We start from the raw sequence: 24,862 nt of genomic DNA on the forward strand, positions 1-24,862 counted from the left end.
TTTCTTTAGGAAAAAAAGCCCACACCACACATTTACCAGAAATAAACTGAACACATGACATTTTTAATGAATTTTCAGATTATTTTTAATTACCTTTTTGAATTCTCCTGTCCTTTGATATTCACACAGCATCATGTCAAAGAAAATTGGGATTGTGGCTTTTCGTAGTTCAACTTCTGGAATAAGAGTCATTTCCAAGATGGGGCCAACCATCCCCGGAATAAAGCAAATTTTATTCTGGCCTTAAACAGAAACACAAATCAGGTATTTGAGAGGAGAGAAAAAAACCCCCAATATTTTTAATAGGAAAACATTTAGGACTTGCAATAATTTAAAGCGGTGTTTTAAAGTATCTGTGCTGATGAAGTCTTACGACTTAGTCACTCATCTCTATTCTTTCTCAAAAACGGAAAGCATGTTAATGGATACAGTCTCATTCTAGGATGCCAGAATTCAGTGCCAGAAATAAGCATATATGCCAGCTGAGTTGACATTTTCAGTGAACATTTCAGTTTCTCAGCTTTTGACGTCTTTTAAATACTGAGAGTAGAAGGCAGTAAAAACCTAAGAATGTCCCCAATTCTATCAGTAGGACAGCACCACACAACAATGTCACATGGTGTAGCCTTTCTAGCTTATGAAGGAGAAAAATGTAACTTGCTTTCAGATCTGAATAACATAAAATAATGCAACCAATACAACAAACCAACCAAAGCATCAAACATTGGAAGCAATAATAGAAACACTAGCTATTACAACTCAACTCCTAAACCCACACAAAATTATCTTGTAGCACAACTGTTCCATCAGCTGCCAGCGAAAATCCAAATCTGCATAAACAACCAGATCCAAGATGTTCTTCAAATGTTGCTTGTTTCTTGGGGAAGAAAAACATTTGCTATGTGGAGCAGACCACCAGCAAAATCCAATGACCTGTGTAAGAACGTCAATACTGCCCAAAGCTTTTAAGGAGATAAAAAAATATTCTCATAAGTAGGTATGACCACACTTGTTCTGTAATTAAAAAGGATTTTGATTTTCCTTTTATATGGGTGCCATACTAACTCTAAGCATAACTGAACTGACTTCAACAGTTTTATGCAACATTATTTTTTCTTCCACTCATGTTGTTTAAAATCTTTATTAATCCTAGTTAAATCAGTAATGTCAATAAGATTGAAAAGAATCTTACAACTGAGTAACTTCCAATACTTATATGTATTAGGCCTTAGAGGTCTGTAATTTTTGAAAACCATAGAAATTCATGTGTTATGTAGCTATCCATTCACCTCTATAAATCTTGACTTTCCCAAGCAATCCTCTAGTATGAGTAGAAAGAAGAAACTTACAGCTAAATGATAGCAACACTTACTGCTCGACTGAGAGACTAACATTACAGTTATAACCAAAAGACCTTAACACACAACTTTAAATACATAAATAAAAATATTTTTTAAATTAAAAAAATTATAAAGCTTTTTGAAGATTATACTGCCATCAGCAACTGTTATTTCCATGTCAGAAATCATGAGTAACATTTCCTCAAACCTTACAATGACTGAAAAGGACAAAGGAAGATACTCTGCCCTAGAGAACATGGCAATTTTATTTAGAATTTGAAAGGCACTACAGAGGTCACGGTATGAGATTCTTTGACATGCATTTGCCTGTTTCAATCTTGTATGTTTATCCATCAAAAGTGGTTTATACTTCAGATGTCCTACTGCTTTTCAGCAGGCAGATTCCTTTTTATTAAAGCTACAGAGGGAGTCTGAAAATTATAGAAAATAAATGGAAGGGGCATTATTTATTAAGAATTATTGCACATTAGTTTGAAAAAATTCTCTCTGTCTCACTTTTTCCATTTGGTATGTAAGAATATTATTTAAATAAAGTAATAATGCATGTGGATATCAGAAAACAATATTTTGGTCTTCAACATTATGCTAGACAAAACTGTTAAAGGTCCTTACAGTTTTAAAAAGCCATTGTGTTTACTGTCTTTGACATGGACTCTCAGATTCAGCCTGAGTAGGATGCAAACAGGAAAGCTCAAATACACAGATCTCTTGTACTTTGTAGTAAAATGAAAACTTGAACTTTTATTTTAAGAAACAGATGTTAATGGTTCTAGGATCAAAAGTTAAATTGAAAAATTTTAATTCCAGATTTACACCTAGCAGTATTAAAAAGGACAACAATGGTGTTAAATTAGAAAGTGAATGACCATGCTGAAAACATGTTTGAGAGCTCACCATTTCATCAGCAAAAGTATCAAAACCTTTAAAATCCTGACTGCATCTTTTTGATACACCAGAGTATACTGATGCATAATTTTTTTTCTACAAAAAAATAGTAAAAGAAAAAATCTAAGAAAAGAAAGATTGAAAGGGGTATATATGACAAGAAGGAGTATGTACAACGTGATGGAAACATCTGAAATCTCCAGGCAAGCACTGATACACTGGCACACCTAAAAACTAGCAAGTTTAATAGAGATCATAAAGAAATTTCACACATCCTAATATAAGAACTGAAAAAAAAATTCCAGGGTAAAACAAATAGTCTAAATAAGTTTGGATAATAAGAAACCATCCCTTTCAGTGCGTTTTGAAAATCATAGCTGGCTTCTTTGTTTAATAATATAGGGTAATATTATGCCTCTCCATAGCTTAGTTTACCTCGCAACATTGCTGAGTCAGAGGTTCACACACTGCAAAACTTACTTGACCGAGGCAGGGTGAGAGGAAAGGTAATTAGTAAAATGTAAACACACTAAGGGGAGAGTCAGGGAATTCCTCTTGCCTCTGCAGCAGGCATTGACACCCCATGAGGGATGGAAATGTCCCTGTTTGGAGACAGTTTCTTAGCAATAGATGTGGTATATTAGGGAGATGGGGAGGTTCGCTGCACTACATTGTATTTATGAATAAACCAGCAAATTACGTGGAAGAAGAAAGCATACAGCGCACCATGCACATTAATTCTGTACGTTGATTTCTATACAGAATAAGCTATATGCTTGTTCCATGCTCGAAGCTGAAGAGCTGTCCTTCAGTGTTAACACTGACACCATCCCACTGGACATTCCATTCCAGTATAAATTTCTGAATTTTTTTTTCAATGAAACAAGCAGTGGATTCAGTTGCAATTAAGCTCCTTTGCCTACTCACCAAGTTTGTACCACATGTCACGGATAGCAAAGCCAATTAAACGTCTCATATCTCCATATCTAGGAAAAAATATAGAAGGTATTGTTATCATTATCTTTATCACCATTTTACTACACAATAAGAGACATAAGCTGAAGTACACATTTTTGCTTACTTGTTCTGGATTTTGTTGTATTTTGCATGGGAAAAGTTTTCTAGCTGTAGTGAATCTTGGGTAATAAAAGCCACAGCCAAATGAAAATAGTTGTTCCAAAGCTGTAAATCGAATATAAGGAAATTATAATACTTTTGAGAAAAGCAGGAATAATATTAAGCTACGCATAATGCTGAATAATTTACAAAACCAAATGATGCAAGCAGTATAAGATTTTTGTATTATGCAAAGATGTACATCATTAGTATTATGCAATTAGCAGAAAAGACAGATGAATTTTAATAACCACCACTACACACTTGCTCTTAATAGCACAGCAACTGAATAAATATTGCTAAAAAAAAGATTCATATGAAATTCATAGCTAACAACATTAAACCATGAACCATAGCAGGACTAGTGAAATACATTACATGCCAGTGAATCTTAACAACCTGGAGCTAAAGGCACCCAGTGTAATTACACTGTATTTGAGAACTACTTCAAAAGGTATCTACTGTCACTTCTTTGGATTCTAATTCAATCACGATTTGTGTGAAATTCCAATATATGTTGTTAAGAGCTGTCTACATGAAACAAGGGCAAAATACATCCCTAAATAACTACTAATAGTACTGAGTCATGTACTTGAACTAGAAGAAAAACCCATGTATTTCCAGTGCACAGCTCGCTCTTTCTGAAAGCAAATTACTTGTTCTCCAGACAACCAAAATGAAGTACTTCTCTCACATGCTAGAGATGGAAAGGGAAAAAAGAAACCACTACAAAACACAAATTCAAGGAAGTAAACACTATTCTCAGAAGCTTCTAAGCAGTCAGCAATAGCTTTAGACATTTCTTTCAAAAATATAGCTGCATCTAAAAATATGCATGGGGTAACAATGGGACAGTAGAAAGGCAATGGTAAATGTATTCAGGATGGAAAGAAACCATATAGCATCATTACAGAGCTCTTAATTTTTATGTTGAAATACAGCCCTAGATTGGGAACCCACACCAAACAGCCTGGAAATAGTGTTTCATCAAAAACTTAACCGACCTCTGGCCTTTATAACCTGGAAGCCCCTCTTGTGCACAAATAACCAGGAAAATAGAGAGTAACACACAGAGACACACACAAAACCCCAGATATTTCCCAGACAACATAAAGTTCTCAAACATCCTCTATATGAATTTAATTTATCCCACCCTTCAAGGCCCAGCTAAAGCTCTCCTTAGCAGGCTTGCTTATTTAAAAGCCCTTAGGAGGGCTGTTTCTGTCTCCAAGTATTTACAGTCCAGGGAGCATAGTTAACCCTGGTGCAGACACACAGATTCCAGTAGCATTTCATTGGAGACAGTTATTAATGTTACATATTACACCATTCAAAGATGCTCTGAGTTCACCCAAACGAATCACAGCCTTATTAAAACCTACATTTTCATATGAGCACTAGTAGGGCAGCACCTTTTTCCCCCTTAATGCAAACATTTAAATTATGTTCATATCTAATTTTTGACAGTATACTAGTAGTAAATACTAATTCCGAGCCTTTTCCCCAGGATAAATGATATTTATGCCCTGAAAGGTCTTATCAATGATTTTAAAAGATTAATTTTACCAATTTAGAGCTTTCAGTCCCTTGAGAAGCTGTATATATTGGTGTGAAGGGAAGATACTTTGCATATGTCAATTACACCAGCAAAATGGATAATTTCTCAAATCATTCTAGCTTATGGGGAGAAAAATGAAGCCTTATTACATCAGTTAACTATCTATTTATTCATTTAATAGCTCCAAGTTCAATGCCACCTTTGTCAGAGTCACACTCTAAGGACTCAATATCCTTATTTATAAAGTAAGTTGCCTTTCATCCTCAGACTACCCTATGACGGCTGAAAAAAATACGATACTTTGCATTTCAATAGCAGATCCAAATTAAAGACTCACAAGCTTTTAAGTACCAAAACTAACTTTAAAACCCTGTGAGGCAAAGTAGTCTCTCAATAGTGAAAAATGGCAGAAGCTGATACAAAAAGATATTAAAAATGCAAAAAAACCCCACCAAAAAACACTTCTGAGGCCTCGTTTGTTTTCTCTTAAGCCCACAATAACATTTACAGAAGCTTTGCATCTGAACATCCAGTTACCTAGCATGTGGCAGGGCCGAAGCACCACAGCAACAGGAGAGGACCAGAACCCTGATGCTCCAATTTGTGCGATACTTAGTGGCTTTGCTGCTTGTTGACATGAACTCCAGTGCTGAGTAGTCAGCTAGGCACAGAGCACTGGAAGAGTGCGCTGGAGCTGCGGTGACTCCTCTCTGTAATGAGTTATCAGTGATTCATCGCAAACTCCTACTGAGATGCAGCATCTGACAGCAGCAGCACAGGCTGGCCTGGCGTGTGGTAACCCTCCCAAACACAGCAACTCAGCTGGCTGAGCGTGGTGCTCAGCACGCATCGTGAGGAGATCTGTGAACACCCCTCTGTGTAAGGCTACGGTAACTTCAAGAAGAGGATCTCTCAACTCCTTTCTTTTTTTCTTCTTTTTCTTTCTTTTTATTTTTTTTCCTTTTTTCCTTTTTCTCTTCTTTATTTTTCCTTCTTTTTTTTCTTTTTTTTTCTTAATTTTTTTTCTTTTTTTCCCTCCAGAAACAAATGGTGGCTTCCGCCTAGAAAATGTTACAGCCACCATATTAGAAAATGTGGAATTAATGTAGTAAGAAATTTCAAGCCATCTCACAAAGAGGAGATCTGGATGATTGTCCAGAATAACTACCAGAAGTAAACACTGTTGCCTTCTCCCTCGTACACACCACCTCTGAAGCCAATGCCTGTTTTGCACCATTGCCCACCTTTCAGCTAGTGTTTTCTCTACTGACGTCTTTGCTCAATTCTCTTTGATAATGTAGGAAAAACATGAAGTCTTTGGAAGACTTTTGAATTTCTGACAAATTACTGCAGATATTAAATGTACCCTAGCATTTCATAAAACAGACAAGATGACAGTTCTGTTGAATTTTTTTCTTTTGATATTATGGTGAAAGCAAGCTCAGCCCCTTGAAACCAGCAGACATAATACATTTCAGATACTGGGTTCATTACTCTGATTTTGTCAAAAAAATGGCACTTACAAACTTTCTGCATATATGCATAATTGCAGACTACATGTAGCTACCACAGCTATTGAGCTAGGTTAGCTAGAAAAAACATTTTTGAACCTTTGAATAACATCTATAAAAAAAATGATCCATTGACTTCTAGGATATATGACGTTCTCCATGTGTGACTTTTAATTCAGTAATGTTCTCTTTCACATATTGGAATGCATTTCTTCATCACTTAAAACTAAATAATTTAAAAGAAACATATTTTTTAAGTATTTTTGTGAGCCTTTTGAGAACAAATAATTTTAAACAAATTAGTAGCAACTTGTGGTTTAAATTCATTAACTGGATCAACCACAGATATTGAAATTCAGTCACTAAGATAGCACACATGGCTGCATCATGCAGTCTTAAAATTCCAAATTCATGAAATTATTCTGGATTTTCTGTTAGAATATCACACTAGAAAAATACAAATTACTAAACAGAATCATAAGCGGAATGTGAAGGCTAAAATTCGGAATAACTCACAAACGGATAAACATTAAAAATTAAGTAAAGCAAGCATTGCATTCTGTTTAAGTGGAGTCTTAACAAATACAATTTTCAGAGTTACAACTCATTCATAAATTCTGGAAGTTATAAGCACAATATTTAGGGCTTATTCCTGTGGTATGAAGCCTGGTTCATGACAGGTGTAGTGTTTCCTTTGGGGTGGAAGACAGAGTATTAAGCATCTCAAAGTAAAAAATTATGAAAATCATTTGGGACCGCTACCAAAATATCTTTGCATGGTTATTTACTTCAAAAGGACAGAACAAAGGTAAACAATTTTCAGGTTAATGAAAAGAAGTTTACAGAAGCTTTGAAGAAACACAGCACATTATATAAACCAACAAAAGTTTGGTTTATATGTTTTTAGCTTGTAAGTATTTTCATGCCATAATCCTATTCCCTCCTTGGTTTTGTCATATGCTTCTTGCTTAATGATGCAATGATTAAGAACAATACTTGCAAATACTTCTACTCCAGACACCTACCATTCCTTCTTGGAAAACATCCCAAACCTCTAAAATAAGACGCTTCCCAAGTCCAGTGAAAATTAGTTTCATGTATGCAAAATTTTCTAGAATTTATGTCGTCTGTTTTTTTTTTCATTCTGAGCAAGGAGTTCAAAGTCCAAAGAAATTTGCAGATGAACATCAAAAAAGTCAATTACTTACCATAGGTTACTCTAGGAAGACCCAGGTACATGTTGGTAGAAGGATCGAAGACAAACTTTAAATTCTGAAGTTTGATAATTTTGAAATGCACAATACAATATACAACATATAAAAATATGACAATTCTAATATTGCTAGTACAGTTAATACAGGTGGCACTAAATATGAACTTTTATCAATGATCTCCTGGGGTTTTCTAGAATCTCTATCATTATCATATATATATATATCTTTGCCCAATGTATTGCACATTTTCCCCTGTACATTTATAAAGCAGTGAAGCTTTTCATCTTGGGATTTCTAACCGAAGATTTAAAAATAAAAAATAAGTTGCACAATTCTATTTGTGATGCTAAAATACATCTAATTCCTGCTGAATTATTAATGGTGCATAGTGCATGCAAGAAAGATAGGAAAAACATGAAAAAATAAGCTTTTTTTTTTTTTTAAATCAGACTGACTGCAGTTGCATGCAGTCACTGAATGGAAATACTTACTACACAGAGCAAGACTTCTAAAACAGAACCTCATGGAGCCATGAGCTGACAGTGACAACAGAGAAAAGTAACATCTAGCTAATGACATCAGCTGCTAACAGAAGCAAAATATGCCATACGAGGTCTGCATATATTCTATAAAGGTAACATGCACATTGGAAAATTTAACTGAAATTTTGAAGTGAACCATTAAACACCGTTATCTTCATTCTTCTGCTGATGGAAGACTGGCTTATGGTGCATTCAAACAAAATAGAGGAAAAAAATGATGACTTGCAAGTTTAAACAGGATTTCTGCTGGTGAAAAAAACCCACCAATAAATAACAATAAAAACCAAGAACCAACAAACCCAAAGCCCAAAACCTTCTCTCCTAGCTCTGCATTCATAGAAGTGAGGAAACCATTGACAGTTAAGACATGTCTGGTAAATAAAATGTCAATTAATTATTGCATTTCTATATAACAACCAAAAAATATTAATTCACAGTTGAACGTAATTTTTATTTCATACCTAGATCTCTATATCCACATGTGCAAATAATATTTGGCTTAAAAAATGCACTACTGTCCAATACTTGCTTCCTTAAAAATTCTTGTGAATCAAATGGCAAATCAAATAGCTGGACATTCTTCAGCATAAAATAGAAATGGGTGTACAAAAAACAATATTTATTTTTGGGGGGGTGGGGTTAAAGGTATTTAGACTGCTTATGGAAAGTCACGTTATTCCTTCATTATTCACTTTTATTTATCACCCTGAGGGCTATCTTTGAGGTATGCATATAACATTTTGTCTTGCAACACAGAAGTTTTCAGTCAAAATAAAGTAACATTTTTTGATTGAATGAGATGGTACAATTACCACAAAAGGTAAAAGAGAAGTGTACTGAAAAGTCCCAGAATTGTCCTATTTACCACAGATGAAATATACTTCTCAGGCATTTATTGAGGATAACATGAATGTATATATTGTATGAACCACACAGTTTTTGTTATAATTAATCCCAAGAAACCAAGGTGACTTTCGGGGAATATTTTTTTCCAAAATATATTTTGCAGCTTTTAATGGGGTTTTGTTGTTGTTGTTGTTTTTTAAGTCTGCAGAAGAACCCATCTCAACTCATACATCCTAAATCCAGAATTTACACGTTACGGTGTGTCTGTTCTACCATGCTGCAAAAGCGCAGCTGCAAAGCAGTTATCTGGATGGGTTGTCTGATCCCCATATTTGAAATTGGCAATGACAATATTGTATTTGAAATATGGCAATGACAATCTGGAATTTAAAGAAGTGTTCTCTGCATAAACGGACTCAGTGAACCAAACTTACTACATACTAAGGCAGAAAATTTAACACATCACTGCTGTGCTGTGCATAGTTTTGGTGTTTGAAGTATATAACAGCTCCATCACTGAACCTATGGCTTGAACTTTATGCATAGCTTTAAAGATTGTAACAACTGTTCATCAGATATTCCACATCCTTTCACAGGTCTTTAAATGATACCACTTCTTTCCTTTCTGCCTGAATCACATAATGAGTGCAAGGGAAAAGAACAAAACAAAAACAAAGTCCAGGAACCTTTTTTCCTCCATTTAACAAGTCTCAACAGAGTCACAAAAAATGCCTTCATTGTTTTTGTCTAGGTTTAAAATACCCTTTTTTAGCTCCTTAATTACTTCATAGTCTACTTGTTTTGTTTCATTAGTTTGCTATATTTTATCATGTAATCACTCACTCTAGTGAAAAAATCCTTCGATTTACTTCACTGCTTTAAATTGCCTTTTTTATTATTATTTTTAAATTAAGATATTTCTTCAACTATTTGTTAATAATCAGATTTGAAAACACCATCCTACATACAGTATGAATTGTTCACTTGTTTACAAAGAACTTAAAGATGTAACTTTTTTTTTTTTAATCACTGATATGTAGCTCTATTTTCCCCATACCAATATATTCTATTTCTATAGCTTAAATCAGGAATATTAAAATAGTTGCCTCTGGTTTAGCTTCCCAAGTCTTGAGACATTGTTTTTGCTGCATATGCTCAGTAACGATCTGAACTTTACTCATCCTTTTTTCTTTGAAACCAGAAATCAACAGTGCACATCCTCCTAAGTGGAGACAAGATTGCCTGAAGGCTCTGCATACTAAATCACCGGCCCTTGAATAAACATTTCTTATTTTGGGCTGGATTTTTGTGTGGATTTTTTTGAGTGAAAATCCATTTATTTCACAGAAACTTTATATGCAATAATTTACTGAAGTCTTTAGGTCTGTAGTAGTCACTTATAAAACACAGACATACAACATCTTTCCAAAGTCAGATTAAATTTAGATGCACAGCTGCTATTCCTTATACCAGGTGAAACAGCTGGACATTATTTGTAAAACCCATTGGACGAGCTCACCAAAATCTCTGGCAGGCTCAGCAATAGCAGAAGCACATTTCAAGATCCCATTTTTCTGGAGTTCGGAAAAAGAGCTGAGGTGAAGTTACACTCCACAGTACATGGTTGCCTCAGTTCTGATTTTCAGAAGCATACCCCAGCCTTGCTGTAATCAGTATCTGGCCCACTGGTTATAGTCACAAGGGAACCTACTGGTGCTGCGTACCCAGCCTCTCCGGTGGCACTCGGGGACCTGACCAAAACACACCGAGGCTCGGAGTGCCAGGTGGGCTGCCCTGGCTCCATCTGGCCACAGGATTATCAGGTTTAGCTCTGCACAACACTCAAAGTTATGCTACTTCGAAATTGCCTCCTGGATCAAAATAGCAAAGGCAAGATTTTTGTTCCAATTCCTGATATTTCTATATGCATACAAATCAAAATAGAAATATAGCTACACAGTAGCTATAAAGTGAACTATTTCATAAACAGAAGGTTTGCATTCACTTTGAGTTAACCACTGCTTGCGTTTGCTTACAGCCAAGATATATTCATATTAAAAAAATATATACCATGTCTCTCTCTCTCGTTATTTGCTTATTTTCTAATTACGCAGAAAAAATTTCTTGGACTACAGAAAATATTTCAGTACTCGTGCTATTAGAGAACAATCCAAATAAGTGCAATCCACACGAAAAATTACACCACCCAAACCAAACTTTCCTCAGCCAGAAAGGACATAACAAAGAAAAGTGGATTTATACTGCAGAGTAGAAAGACTTCAGCTATGACTTGAAAAGAAATTAGAAAAATTAGTTGAGCCTATTCTTTCTTCTACTCCCCATTTCCACTCTTTGTTCCTGTCCATTATGCCTCAATATGGAGCATTTAGGAAATTTTTGTAACTTTAATGATAATATGGTCTGTTTAGGAAAGACCCAGACTGTTCTTACCATAAAAGGTTTTACAATACTTAGGCAAAATTCTTGGTAGAAATTATTTGGATAAAGTTGATCCTCAGAAAATGAAGTAAGTGCACTGAAGGACCTTTCAAGTTTCTCATTTCATTAATAACATTTGCAGTTTTAAGTACCTCTCTATATTCAAGTTTTCACAGTCTGAATAGTGTCAAGACACTGATTTATGGATTTTTTTCAAAAAATGTAAATATGAAAAAAACAGTAAAAGAACCATTAGAACATTAAAATATTCACGTATCCATGATCTGAATATGTACAGATAATAGTAGGAAACAAAATTTTAATTTTTAATTAAGAAAATTAGGTAATATGCTTTGCATTATTCAGACCTTCTTCAGTCCCATAGCAGCTTTTTAAATAGCTATATTTAGGGTACTGTTAGAAGGTTTTCAGAGCTTTTATTCATTGAAGTAAGGTATCTCCCTGACTTGTACTTTTAAGGCTCTTGTGAAAACTACAAGGGTACTGCAATTCCTTAGAGGGCACAACTTATTTACTATAACATTGTTTAGCTTACTCAGAGCCTCCAGGTATTTGACAAGTCATGAACGAAAGACCAAGCATTAACAAATTCTCTTGAACTACAAGGTTCAGTGCTGAACTGTAACATCCCTGGTTAGCTGGTAACATTCTGGAATGCACAGAACTGTTAGAGGAAACTGAATCTGAAAAAAGTTCCAGGTTTCAACTGCTGCTTTAACGTTTGAAAGAGGCAGTACAGACCCTAATAAAATTGTGGCAGATACAGTCTTCACAGTAGTCTGCATGGGTTTGGTAACCTACACATACTGATGTCCACCAGACATATTTTATTGGCTTTTAAAAACTACTGAGACATTTTGCAGTAAAAATGATCAAGTATTATAGAAACGATAGGCTACAAATTGGTTGTTAATAAATTGATGTAGCCTAAGAGAGGTTATATCATATGTCAAAGATTTGTGAATTTCCAGCAGAGGTATTGACTAAAACCAAGTTTTAAGTTTGTCAGAAGAAACATCTTTCCCTACAATTCAAAATTCTTAACATTATACATATACACATCTGTAAAGTCACACTTTTTGAAGGTACACAATTTTTAATTAAAAATGAGAAAAAATGTCTAAGTTTCATAACTGGAGGCCACTGTAACTGAATATAAATTGCAAGTTTTACCTTTCTTTTTGCTATCGTCTTTCAAACTCATCCTGTATAACCACTGAAATGACTGCTCTGCAGCTATCTGTGACCAAGACATGTTATGCAAAGGACCAAGAGACCGATACCCAAACAGTTTTTAGCATAGTAAGCCTAAATATTCACATGCAGGAAAGTAGAATCACTTAAAACAGATCACAAATTGCAAGATTAACTGTAAAATATAAACCCCAAGAAATGAAGAAGGCAGAATTCTGAACTTTCTCTGAACTTCATGGCTAGTTAGAAAGTTATGATCTAATGAACAGATTAGAACTTCATAATCAGGAAGCATTTTTCAAACTAAAAACATTTACTCTTAATCACAGTTAATATAAGCGAAATAAAGTAATTTTTCATATTGTACTTTGCTAGTGTGTTTTCTGCCTATAGCACACACCATAACCAAGCCGCCTTTAGTGACAAATCCTGATTCTAAAACTGCATTTGTTTTAATAACAGTTTAATGAACATGAAAACTACAGACGTTTTCATCTGAAGCAAGCCAAACATATGGTAAAATTAATGACAAAATAGTTATGAAGAATGATATTGAGCAAACCAAAGAAAAAACAACCCTAATATAAAATTATTTCAGAAATAACTACAAAAATAAAAATTAAAAAAAAAAAAAAAAAAAAAAAAGAGGGAAAACCACACACACACAAGGGGGAAAATAAATAAAGATAGACCTGCCAGGGAAGACTACAAGTTAAAAATAAATACTAAGTGCTAAATACTCTAGGAATCCAAGTTAATCTCTTTCTGTCCTACATACACAGCAGTGACATTGTAAAGGCTACGTGCATTACGTCAAAGATTGCCTTTCTGAATACACTTGGCTGGCTAAGAAATAAAAAAGAGCTTTCTGCTTGCCAGTTCTGAGAGAATCACGGTACAAAATACTCCATTTGGGTGCCTTATCATAAATAATCAAAGTATGATTTTTATGTCATATCAAAGATGACCTAATCCTGCCACGCTCAAATCAACAGTCATTTTGATACTGATAAAGTACCAGAAGGGGCTGTGACAGACCAGAACAACCACACCTGCATGGACTACCTCAACTTAGCTAAAAGGCCTAAATACTTACTTGGACTTCAAAATTCATATTCTCCAGAAATTTCTGGTTCATTGTCTCTGCAAATTTGTTGATGGCTCTTAAGAACACCCTAGAAAAGAAAAGCAATGATAAAGCAATGATACAGATAGATTAATGTAATCTCTGGAAATCTGTTCCAACCACATATCTTATCAATGGAAACATATTTAAACACTGAACATGCTAGAAGCAGCAACGTTCACATACATGACCACAGCAGAGGACATTCTGTGCAATGGCATGTTATTTATGGTCTGTTATACATAAAAAAAAAAAGTTTAAGCACACAATTGTCAAAAAGTTTCTTGATCTCCGTTGAAAATTTCAGACATAATTTCTTTTCTTCTGCTACATGCCGCATTGCATTCTGGAGAAAACAGACAGCAATTCTTTCAAACACAATTTTACCTTCTATTTGACAAAACCGAATAATTTACGAGAGAGTTATTGCCGCCTCCACATGGTTTGACAGCTGAAAGCGTTCCTGTACTTACATTATTAGTTTGGAGCTGCCACTGCATTTTCCCAATTAAAAGATGCTTTGTGCAGCTTTTTGGTTTTCTCACAGGTGGGGAGGGGAGGATGACACCTCAGCCCATCTTTCTCCTCAGGTTGATTGTAAAAACACATTCAAAGCTGAGTTAATATAGAGTTATTTCTTCCAAGAGGAAGAGTGCAAACATCAGCCCTCTAGCTTGAAAAGCAGCACCTATTTATGATCTTTATTAATGCAGCAAGAGTAAGTCATGTTTCTAAAGCTAATTTCTTTGTCTAACTTTCCAGCACAGTACATTTGTAATACAAAAATCAATTGTATCTCTAAATATTTATAAAGTTTATTTAAATAATTCAGTTTCATTCAATTTACAATTTTGAAAGCAAGTGATCCATTTCCCTCTGCCCCATATATAAAATGTAAAAAAATTTTAAGTTGAAATGTTTCTATGGCAAACACTGTGGGGGCAAACATACTGTAACCCGAAAGAGGTGAAAACAAGAAAAAACAATCCTAACTGTTCAAAAACCAATGACTGTCATCTAGCTATCACCTACAGCAACAGGATCTAATAATTATAACAGGTCCACAAAAAACCCCACCATCTCAGTATTCAGTTGCATCAGAAAGAGCAATAACTCAATAATTAGAATTATTGGCAAAAGATTATGAGACGACAGGATATCCCTACGTTACTCTCAATGTTGCATCCTTGTGTTGGATTCTGTGTGATGTCCTGGTCTCCCATTTAAAAAAATAAAACAATTACAAAACCAAAACAAAAAAAAAAAAAAAAAAAAGAGAGAGAAAACAAGCAAATGTGACAAAGAAACGATTAGGCACATTAAATGGATTGTGCCTGACATCTGGTTTCTTTAGTCAGGGGACACTATGTGACTGAGGAGGATTATGGCAGAATCTATAAAACTGTAAGTACCATGGAGATGAGAAACTTACTGTTCACTGTTTCTCATACAAACACTGGAAGGCACTGAACAAAAAGAGAATGCACATTCAAAATAAGCAAAAAGAGAGAGGTTTTATGCTAATCTTGCTCAGCTATGCAGTTCATTTCTACAGGATGCTGTGAATGCCTGAATTTTATACTGGCCAGTGTAAAAGTAGCCAGACACATCAAAGACCAAACTGAAGGGAGGAGTACTGAATGTCCTTGGTCACTGCAGCCTGGGAGAGCACAGCAGTGCTCCTTCTTCCCAGCTCTGCTGTTATACTGTTCCCTTGGCAGCCTCTTCCAAACCACTACCAGAAACAGAATAGTCAGTGACATGAATTTTAGTCTGATCACCAAAATAACCCCCAAAATTTCCAAGGGCTAGATTCAGATCCTTAATGAGGGAGGTAAGACAAAAGTTCAGCTTTTGGCAGGCTTATAACAGGGAATCCTATTTAATGACTAAACAACAGTCCAAAGAAGTGTCCTACTTCGTTAGGGCAACAATTGGACTGGCTAGATTGAAATCCTTTGTTACAATTATGGTTTTCCACATGGAACAAATTCTTTGCAATAACCTAAAGAACAACATTTTCTTTCCATCCATGTAACATTCCTCTGTACTGTTGGTGTGATCAAGGAAACAAATAATTTATACATGGTGTTACATCTTGCAAAGTCCCTTTTTTTTTTTTTTAATGTGATCCAAAGGATACCACGTTTTCAGCTACCACAGTAACTATGGCATTGGAGGGTAACAGACTTCTAAGGATGCTGTGCTACCCTACTGCATCATCCCACACATTTGGATGAGTTTCTTTCCAATAGCCTAGGGCATAGTCTGATCAAATTTTTAAACAATAGCTCAGCTAATCCTGCCAGATGGATTAAGGGTCTGATCTGAGTGTCATCAAATCACCTCAAGTTCAAGAAACCTCGTTATGCTCCATACAGTTCTTGCAGGTTATCACCACTCTCCTAAACCACCTCTGTATAATCATAGAATCACCCTGTGAATCCACTGCAATTGTCACCTCTGTTGGCCTGAACAGGCTGTTGTACTTCCTTTTCAGCCTTTTATGTGATCAGGTCTTATTCTGGAAAATGCTGCCCCACACTACCCACAAGAAAATAAACACATTCTTCCGTAACACTTTACTTGTATGGGTACATTTATCTCTACAAGACTGCCTGATGCTTGACACAAACAGTTTAATATTTGGCAAAAAAAAGGGGATTCTAAAAAGGATGGTCTACATCAGACAGCACACAAAAAAATACACAGCTAGGCAGAATCACGGACACCCACATGTTATTCTGTCTGTCAGCATCCCCATTACTCTTCTGAGTAGGAGTTTTGGGTCAAGGCCTTTTCAACATCATCTTTTCTGAAGAACTACATTGCTGTAGATGCTTCTTTGATTTACCAAGTATATTTCTTGCCAATTCATGTAATCAAGTTTTTCAGCTCTAGCTTTCATATAGTAGCATTTCCCTTCACTCGGAAATTCCTTTCCTGGAGTGGGAGGGGGTGTCCTCCATTTTTGAAGCTTTTTTTATTTTCAAACTTCTGTGTATTTACACACTACTCCAGCACGCAGTGCAACGTGTCACCTAAAAATGCTGTTTGGGCAGAATCCGGTATGGTGCTGATAATTCATCTTACATTAAAACACCCTCACGCTTTTAGGTACCTTGTCTTTTAGCACAGAAATACCATGCAAGATACAGTAGAAATAATTATAACACACAGATGAAATTTATTAGTGCAAATCTATTTCATGATATGGACATACTTGTGTATGTCGGTATCGTTGTTTTAAAGTTTTTGTGAAGAGCTTCTAGTTTAACATTAGCTGTACAGAAAAAGCCCCAAGGACACCTGAGAAATACTGAGGTACATAATGTCCAGTAAAAATCACTGATAAAATTAAAAATATTTACAGGGTTCTATACAATATGGTTATATATAAGCTAACTTATGTGAATATCCTTTTTATTTTTACAGATATTTTTATCTGACATAGTCGAATGATATATTTACAGGAAGCACGCAATACTTCCAGGCTGTCAAGTTCCAAATAGTTTCATGCATTTGTATTTTGCCTAAAGGGTGTATCTATTTCTGTCACTGGAAGTCACTCAGGCAATAGCTTGAATGCTATTCCTGGCTCCTGCCCATGCCATGATGTCCTGACTAAATGATTTCATTCCTATATGCCTCAGTCTCCCCTTTCAGTGAAAAGGGGTATTAATTAACTAGCCACAAGTACAAAGCTGAACAGATATTTATAAAACACTGAGAGATTTTGATGAAAGGAAGAGAAAAGTATCATTTTAATGATTACTGACAGCATATTCCCATTTAAAGAGCTAAACATTGATCCAAGAGGAGAGAGTTAAAGTCATTTGACTAGAGAAGTCATCATTCCTTACACAATTATTCAGTTATCAATTCTAACTGAGATAATGGATAAGATGTGGGTAGAAAAAAGATGGCAAAAGAGTGCCCCAGAACAGCTCAGAGAAACACAATACAAACTGTCTGAATTCTGAAGTTATTGAGAAAAATTACTGAAAGGAGTTATCTTGTCACACTGTAATATAACTTAATTTCCCTTGCTCGTAGAACAGGTCATTGGAGCTTACCTTTCCTCTGCACTTCAGGATTGCTGCTCAGTTTAGACTGATATGGGGTGACCAAAGGACAGGATCCTGATGTTGCATACAGATAATGTAATTTGGCGGTTTTTCTGTTTAACTTTTTTGTCTTGTCACATTTTCCCTTAATTTTCATCATCACATAGGGGTACGAATGTGTTCTTTTAGATAACTTTCCTTTTACTTAATATGGAATTAATTTCTCGTCAGTTTGTGATCTAAAATAGTTGAAATGTTTATACCTACGATGATTTCCCTTGTATTTCCTCAGTTTATGAGGACGGATGCTTCTAATTTACAGTTCATACTAATCTCTTGGGCTTGAAGATTTATGGATGATCATCAAAGACCAAAGTCTCTGGGCTTAATCCGGGCATAAAAAGGCAAGGGTCTGGCTTAGGACAGCAACAGAATTACCATGGTTCAACTGCTGCTATCTCCTTTACCTTTCCAGATTTCCTGCTGCTTCTGCTTCGATTTATCGTATTGTCAGAGAAATTTCTTTCAAATTTTGGCTTTGAAAGAATGCCTAACTAACAGAATCCTGTGCAACTGTACTTCATTTCAAATACTTGGATGTATGTTCTAAATAGGGATAGAACAATACCTTAAGTAACATAGATAAATAATTTAAAACAGACAACTGAAAATTTATGTGTCACCTCAAGATAAAAATTTGACTTCAAACTGATTCTCCCTCAAACAAAATACAGGAGAGGGGCTAAGGGAACAAAGAAAAAACTGTAGTCATAAACAACATGCTGTTAATCAAAGTAGGATTTCAAGGCTATTCCTTAGAAGATGATGACTCTATTTAACAGTAAAATAGGTCTCCACATTGTCCTTGCTTTTGAAGTGCAAATAGGTGATAAACCTAAAATATAGATCTGGAACTCCACGTTATTTTTAGTAAAGAAGTTAGAATTAGTGCATCAGCTCCTTGCAGCATAAAACAAAGAGATGATTGCAGTAAAAACAAAAAACAAACAAGGCAAAACAAAACCCCAAAATCCTCAACCCCCCTGAAAAACTTAAATTGGCATTGCCTGTTTTTAGGTGGATTTTGGTCTTTTTCTGTGCCTAGTTTCAGACATAAAACAATTCTGGGTCCACAACTTAATTTTAAGAAAGGTGACTAAATTATAAACCTGCCCAAAATAATGAATTGAGCTTTCCTTAGACTCTTAACACATGAATTCTTTTAAATCAGTGGTACAACAGCAACGAGATGCCCTTCAATGTCTTTTCAAGCTCACAAGGCTCTCAAATCTGGAAGTTCAGTTCTTCAACTTTGAGATGAGTAACCCAGATAGCAACCTAAAGGCTGAATTAATTCACTTGGGTATTTATAAGCATCAACTCAAACTCACATTTGCCATCTGTTCTAACGTTGTGATTACACTGATGTAATGACAGGTGGAAAAAATTAATCAAATACTAAATTCTACTGAAGAATCAGACACAGAAAATAGAGATAAGCTTTAAAATAATATTATTTCCTATGCAGTTGTGAAAGCTCTTACTGAAAGAAACCATTAAAATGCTGGATTATATGTTGTTTTAAAATCACATCTGAAAAACTATGACAGTTTTTAAAACTCAGAACTCCTTCCCACAAACCCTACGTGCTTTTCCTTCGGACAATTTGGTCCACAAATTCAAGTAAGCAGTTACACCAGCTTCCCTTTGGCAGGCTTTTTTTTTTGTTATCCCCAAAGGCCGATCAATCAGCACTTTCCTCAGTGAACCCTCTACTTCAGCAGATGTGAAATGTATGAGGGGAGCTCATTCAAAGCCTAGGAGATGCATTGATTATTATTTTGAAGATATTTTCTGCGTTCCAATAGAGATGATCTTGCCAGTGTGCCAATTATACGAAATCTGGAGCAGGGAATAGCAGAGCCAAAATAATACTCCCACATAATTTATGTTGATTTGATAGTAGCATCCTCATAAAATGCTTTGCAGAAGACTCCTGATAGGTATTTCAATGTGAAGCAAGCACTAAGGAAATGCAGCTGAAGTCAACTGATTCTCTTGTAAGCTTCTGTCATCCTTCCTCTTCCTTCTTGTGTGCAGAGCTAGGAGGCAGCATGTTAAATAAAGAGGAGACTAGCAAAGTGGGTCAGACCCAATCCCAAACGCCAATCACTGTCAATGACTGAAACAGTGATCAGTGATTATAAACTAAACCTGGAAGATATAAAATACCCAGAAGAGAGGACAAGCAATCAGTGTGACAGAAGAGATTAGAAATACACATTTACTAGTTCAGTGACAAAAATAGAACAGCAGGAGAAAGCCTGAGAAAATAAGTGAAAAGATAATAACGAAAATCTTTACAAAGCAATGGCAGAAATTATCTCCTAATAACGTGGCAAGCTATCATTGATTTAAAAATGAAGGGCAATGCAAGATGGAAACCTTGTAGCTATGTGAAACCTAGTTATTAAGAGCACAATAATGGCAACACTTAGGAAGCAATCCACTCCTATGGTAACTGGAAAAATATGGCCAGTGGTACAAAGAAAGTAGTATAATTTAATCATATTTCTGCCTTGTGTCAATTCAGTATCACTACAGACTGAAGAATATTTTTTTGTATCATTCAGATTGAATTCTAATGATAAAGCAATTGTTATTTTCCGGAATTCTTTTTCAGCGTAGAGGCAGAGAGTTTATCCTAACAGCATGGTCAGAAAATAACTGCTAACCAGCTTCTCTTGTCTCAGTTATAAATTGTTTATTATGTACAATTCATTTTCTTTATTAGTATTATTTGAAAATTTGTCTCGAATAGCTATGGCAGGCATACAAAAATAATACATACTGTAATGTATTAGAGCTAATTTGACAGCTGTACAAATGCAACATCTAGAGGAAGACAAGAATGAGCAATTGCTTTGATGCTATACAAGTCAAGTTTCCATTTGAGAGCTTGACTTTGCCAACAGTCTCTTTATATGTAGCTTTTCCTTCAGCATCTACCTAAAACATGTTTTAAAGACTGCTTATCTCCCATTTAAGGAATCAGAATACATTCTCAAAATTGTGTATTTGGTACAGAATTATGCCAAACTTTTGAAAATGGGATGTTTAGCATGCTTTAAGAAACTTCATTGCTTGAAACAAATTGTATAGAAAGCTGTCATAATGGACTGTGATACGAGTAACTTGGTTTGAAAGGTATTTTCAGTAACTTTCCATATGTTGTATCTTCTCTTTTCAGTCTATTCTCCTTCTTTGTGCATTTCAGCTTATTGTTTGCACAGTAGAAATATTATGAATTAAAAAAATAAAAATTAAAAATTGCATTGTGCCTTTAGTGCTAGATCAAGGGAATAAGATACAAAACTGAAACCCAACTGGTGTACATGAATGTAGTGACCTAACATGGCTATATCAGGATGCCGTGTACTAATAAAAACTCTCATGGCCTTCACTTTTGAAGGACGTTTGATATGATATTGCAAAATTACTTCCCCATTCTTCCACTGATTTTTGGTTTTCATCTGTTGACACTAATTTACCCTTACTGTAATATTTGTACCTATCATTTTGTCTTCATCTGTATATACCTAAGAATGCTGAGGAGCTGTTTGGTAAACATATTTTCATGGATGTTTCTAGGATGTATTTCTAGACATACTTTTACTATTTCATATATCAAAGGATTTAAATTGGAGAAGTACATGAAACTAATTGATAACCCCGTGGATAATGCTGTCTCAGGGTTTGTTTCTTTTTTTATTTGTTTTGTGTTTGTTTGTTTGTTTTGGTTTGGTTTTTAAGTGGCTCTGTATTTTATTCAGAATCTCACCATAAAGCTTTAAAGGTAAAATGTAGTATTTGGGCTTGCTTTTTCTTTCCCCCATTACATAAGCTTTCTGTATTTGAAATTCCTTCCCTATACCTGCATTATATTTTAACATACTACATGTACTTTTGATTTTCTCAATATTCTTGTTAAAAATATTTAGCAAGTTAATACCTTTTGTCTAGACTACATAATTACTTTACTTTTAAGGAAGCCTAGCTTTTTATGAAGCTTAGAATACGATCTATAATTACAGGTACAGACAAAGATGCATCTGGCTTTTGTCAAATTGCTGCTCATTGGGGCTTATTATGTATGTAGAGCCAAAACTGTATCAACACAGAATAAGTTGCATTGAATCAGCAGATAATGACTTTTAAAAAAGATCATTATACAGCAAATGCATAATATACCAGCAGTGTTATTTTGTGATGTTGCTGTTTAAAAGTATAAAAATAAGTGTTTAAAATACTGTTACATATGATAATACTGTATATATTTAATTCCCTGAAAATCTCTTAAGATATGAAATGTTGGCCAAAGCTACTCATATGGAAGGAAAACACAGAAAGAATGCTCAATAACATTTATAACATCTGATAAAAAATAATGAATCCTGAATTTATATTTTCAGCCTTTTCTGTAGTGACATATTTAAAGCAATTTATGTGGGTAATCTGCTCTTTTTTTTTTTTTTATTTGTTTGCATGTATGCTCTACAGAGTGGAAAATACTACTCTGTCTTAATCCTCAAATGTTTTACTAAAATTACAATGCCTGAAAACAAACAAAATTTTTTTCATAATGAGCCACATAGCAAAGGTCCTTACAGATTTCTGTATGCAAGTCAAAGCTGTATCTGGAAAAATAACAGTTTATCTGACTGATGTTCTGAAAACATCAAACAAGTTGGTTTGCTGTGTTGAGCTGTTCTCTCCACTGAATACTTTACTTTTAGTTCAGGAGACCTTATACTCTAGAGGTAAAAGCATCCTAGCAGCTGATACCAAGAAAGACAAGATCCTCTGCAGTGGGAGTGGGAAAGGGATACCTCACAGCATGTTTTCTCTCTGCATTTTAGATAAAAGACTAAATGCCTGCAATCAAAACGTAATAGGCATCCATTGTGTACCAAGACCGTGATATGCAACAGCCCATCTTGCTGAGCAGATGACCTGCTGCAGTCACCACATTATTAAGTGTTTAGATTCTTGGTAAGCAGATAATTCCACAACATGGGTAACAACCAGCAACATGCAGAGTTAGTGCAGAATAAACATCTTGCAGTATTTGGTGCTGGAAAGATGCAAGTGATTGGAAAGTGGGGTTACATCAGGCACAACGAGACTCGAACACCTACAGATGGAAGAGATGCCCTCTGCTAGGCTTAGAACTGACAGCAAAGCATTAAATGACTCAGTCAGACATAGCAGCCACAGCTGGAAGCGTTAACTCTCCATGGAAGTAAATTTACAACCCACAGTGAAACAACTGCCTCTTCTCTTTATCTGCCTTATTCCATTTTCCCAGGACGAATCTTATGCCATTTGCCCTATTACAAACACTGACTTCTGTAGGGACTGGAAAAGATGATGAGGAAACAGAGTTACCTAGATTTAATGGAGAGGAGATAAAAATTTGAGAATACTGAGACACTGAATACCAAATACTCCACCAAGAAAATAAATAAATAAAACGTCCTTTGCCTCTGAAAGGGACTTAATATTAACAGGGAAATTGCATTTCAGCAAGGACGCTTTCAGACTCATAGCAAACACAAACTGTCCAAGGACACATCTTTTTATCACACTATTAATGCAATGACTGAACAATACAAACTGTTTGAACTTGTTATAATAGTTCATTTACCCTCTTGTGCACACATGCGTAAAATAATATTTTCATCAGGCATTTATACTTAAATACTTCTCCATATATTAAAATTAAAGTTCCACAATATGCCATAAGCCTAGGTGTAAATGCATTCCGACCCCCTGAAAATTCAAGCCCTTAAGAAAAACAACTGCATTTCTGTCAAGTATGCCAAGGCCAGTCAAAAGTTGCCAGAGGAAAGGGAGATCAAAGGCAGAAGTCAGCTGTATACAACAGATCAGCCATCTAAATTCTCCCTTATTTGTGCCAAATAAACCACAACACCATCATCCAACCTTAGAATCTAAAGTCTCCATACATCTTTGAAAAACAAGAGTAAAACTAACCTAAACTATGTGTATTTTATTTTTTCCCCTCTTTGGAATAAATAAATAAATACACACCTCTTTTTTTTTATTCTCTGCAAGACAAAGAATGAGCCAGGCAATGTTTTATGCAAACTGTTAAAGCATAGCTGGATAGAGTAAAACTGAGTTTTCTTCTACATTTCCTATGACAGCAGAGCCACTTCATATTAATAATCAAAGAATTAAAAGTTAAGGAGGATTTTGTTTCCTATTTTCATAATTAAAATGGTATTCTTGATTTTAACATCACAATTGTTACAAATTGAACACCATATTACTGCACACTCATCAGTTGAATTTGTGCACCTTGAATATAGTCAGATCCGTTAGTGTCTGTGAACAGTCACAATACCTACTGACATCAATACATATACCAAAATATCAAATATTTCTAAAATAAGGAAAATATTGCAAACTTTCATTTCCAGCAACACATAGATGGAACACTGAGCAGCAGTTCTAATATTTTGATTAATTTGGGGTTTTTTCTTCCTTCCAACTTGAGATATTCTGTGATACTATGAAATCTAGCAAGTTGGTAGTAACAATATAGTTTGTAACATCTCTCCCATAAATACTTAAGCTTCTTGCTTGAAAAAGGCACGTTTTCCTACTTGCTGCCAACTGTGTTTTGTTTCGCTTTTCTCTTCCAAACACTATTATAAACACCATTCTTGGAAAACACACTTAAATTGTGACTACCAGCTGTTCAGGTTTTCTCTTCAGAAAGCTTAAAAGAAAAAGCAGTCCAACAGCCACTGAATTTGTTATGTGCGCTTACTAAAAGATTGAGACTACAAATTCCAAAATGCCATCTCCTCAGAATGCACAAAGCAACATTTTGTTGAATTTCACCAGACTAATACTACAAGCAGCCACTTCTGAAAAGACTTTTGGGATTCAA

The 24,862-nt window shown here is 35.1% G+C and overlaps 1 protein-coding gene across 3 annotated transcripts in view; it reads right to left on the bottom strand.

Annotated features, from left to right (window-relative positions):
• Positions 1-24,862, bottom strand: part of DOCK2 (dedicator of cytokinesis 2) — a 197,750-nt gene that overhangs the window by 45,217 nt on the left and 127,671 nt on the right. For all 3 annotated transcript variants that reach the window (XM_005442667.4, XM_055717969.1, XM_055717970.1), the window contains exons 30-33: positions 13,784-13,862; positions 3,328-3,428; positions 3,174-3,232; positions 94-242 (exon numbers count right to left, since the gene is read on the bottom strand). In XM_005442667.4, coding sequence (XP_005442724.2) covers positions 94-242; positions 3,174-3,232; positions 3,328-3,428; positions 13,784-13,862 — 388 coding nt within the window. The remainder of the gene's footprint in view (positions 1-93; positions 243-3,173; positions 3,233-3,327; positions 3,429-13,783; positions 13,863-24,862) is intronic.

The sequence above is a fragment of the Falco cherrug genome, chromosome 8 (genome assembly GCF_023634085.1).
Source record: "Falco cherrug isolate bFalChe1 chromosome 8, bFalChe1.pri, whole genome shotgun sequence".
Taxonomy (NCBI): Eukaryota; Metazoa; Chordata; class Aves; order Falconiformes; family Falconidae; genus Falco; species Falco cherrug.